The 432-nt window shown below is 53.2% G+C and overlaps 1 protein-coding gene across 1 annotated transcript in view; it reads right to left on the reverse strand.

Annotated features, from left to right (window-relative positions):
• The window catches only part of LOC119592281 (glutamate receptor-like), a gene marked incomplete at its 3' end in the record, with an annotated part of 6,055 nt that overhangs the window by 4,389 nt on the left and 1,234 nt on the right, over window positions 1–432 (reverse strand). Inside the window, 1 exon segment of the mRNA XM_037941112.1 lies at window positions 255–397. Coding sequence (XP_037797040.1) covers window positions 255–397 — 143 coding nt within the window.

Below are 432 nucleotides of genomic sequence, written 5' to 3' on the forward strand. Positions count from 1 at the left end.
ATACCTGTAGCTCCTCATGAAGACCAACATAATGAACATCCAGGTCCACACAACGACCCTGAGGCTATCCCCGCCGGGCACCCAGGGGAGACCTGTGTGTCAACGGGAAGGAAATCCGTCACGACAGGTGAATACATTTCCCATTAATATTTTTTTTTTGTGCGCACTTACTATTGTTGCTGAAATAACGGACTTGGACAGCGCCATGGCAGTCCACACTCTTGCAGGCTTAGAATGCAATGTCCGTGACTCACTCTGGGAAAAGGTGATGCTGTAGTAAGCCCAGATGTGGTGTGCAACGGATGTTGGTCCTCCCCGGCCGAGCGCGCGTACCACCAGGGCACTCGTCAGCATCACGGCCACGACGGAGATGAGCATGCCAACCCACACGTACCATCTGTTGTGAGGGGCAACAGACCGAGTGAAAGAACG

Source organism: Penaeus monodon, chromosome 30 (genome assembly GCF_015228065.2).
Source record: "Penaeus monodon isolate SGIC_2016 chromosome 30, NSTDA_Pmon_1, whole genome shotgun sequence".
NCBI classification, from domain to species: Eukaryota; Metazoa; Arthropoda; class Malacostraca; order Decapoda; family Penaeidae; genus Penaeus; species Penaeus monodon.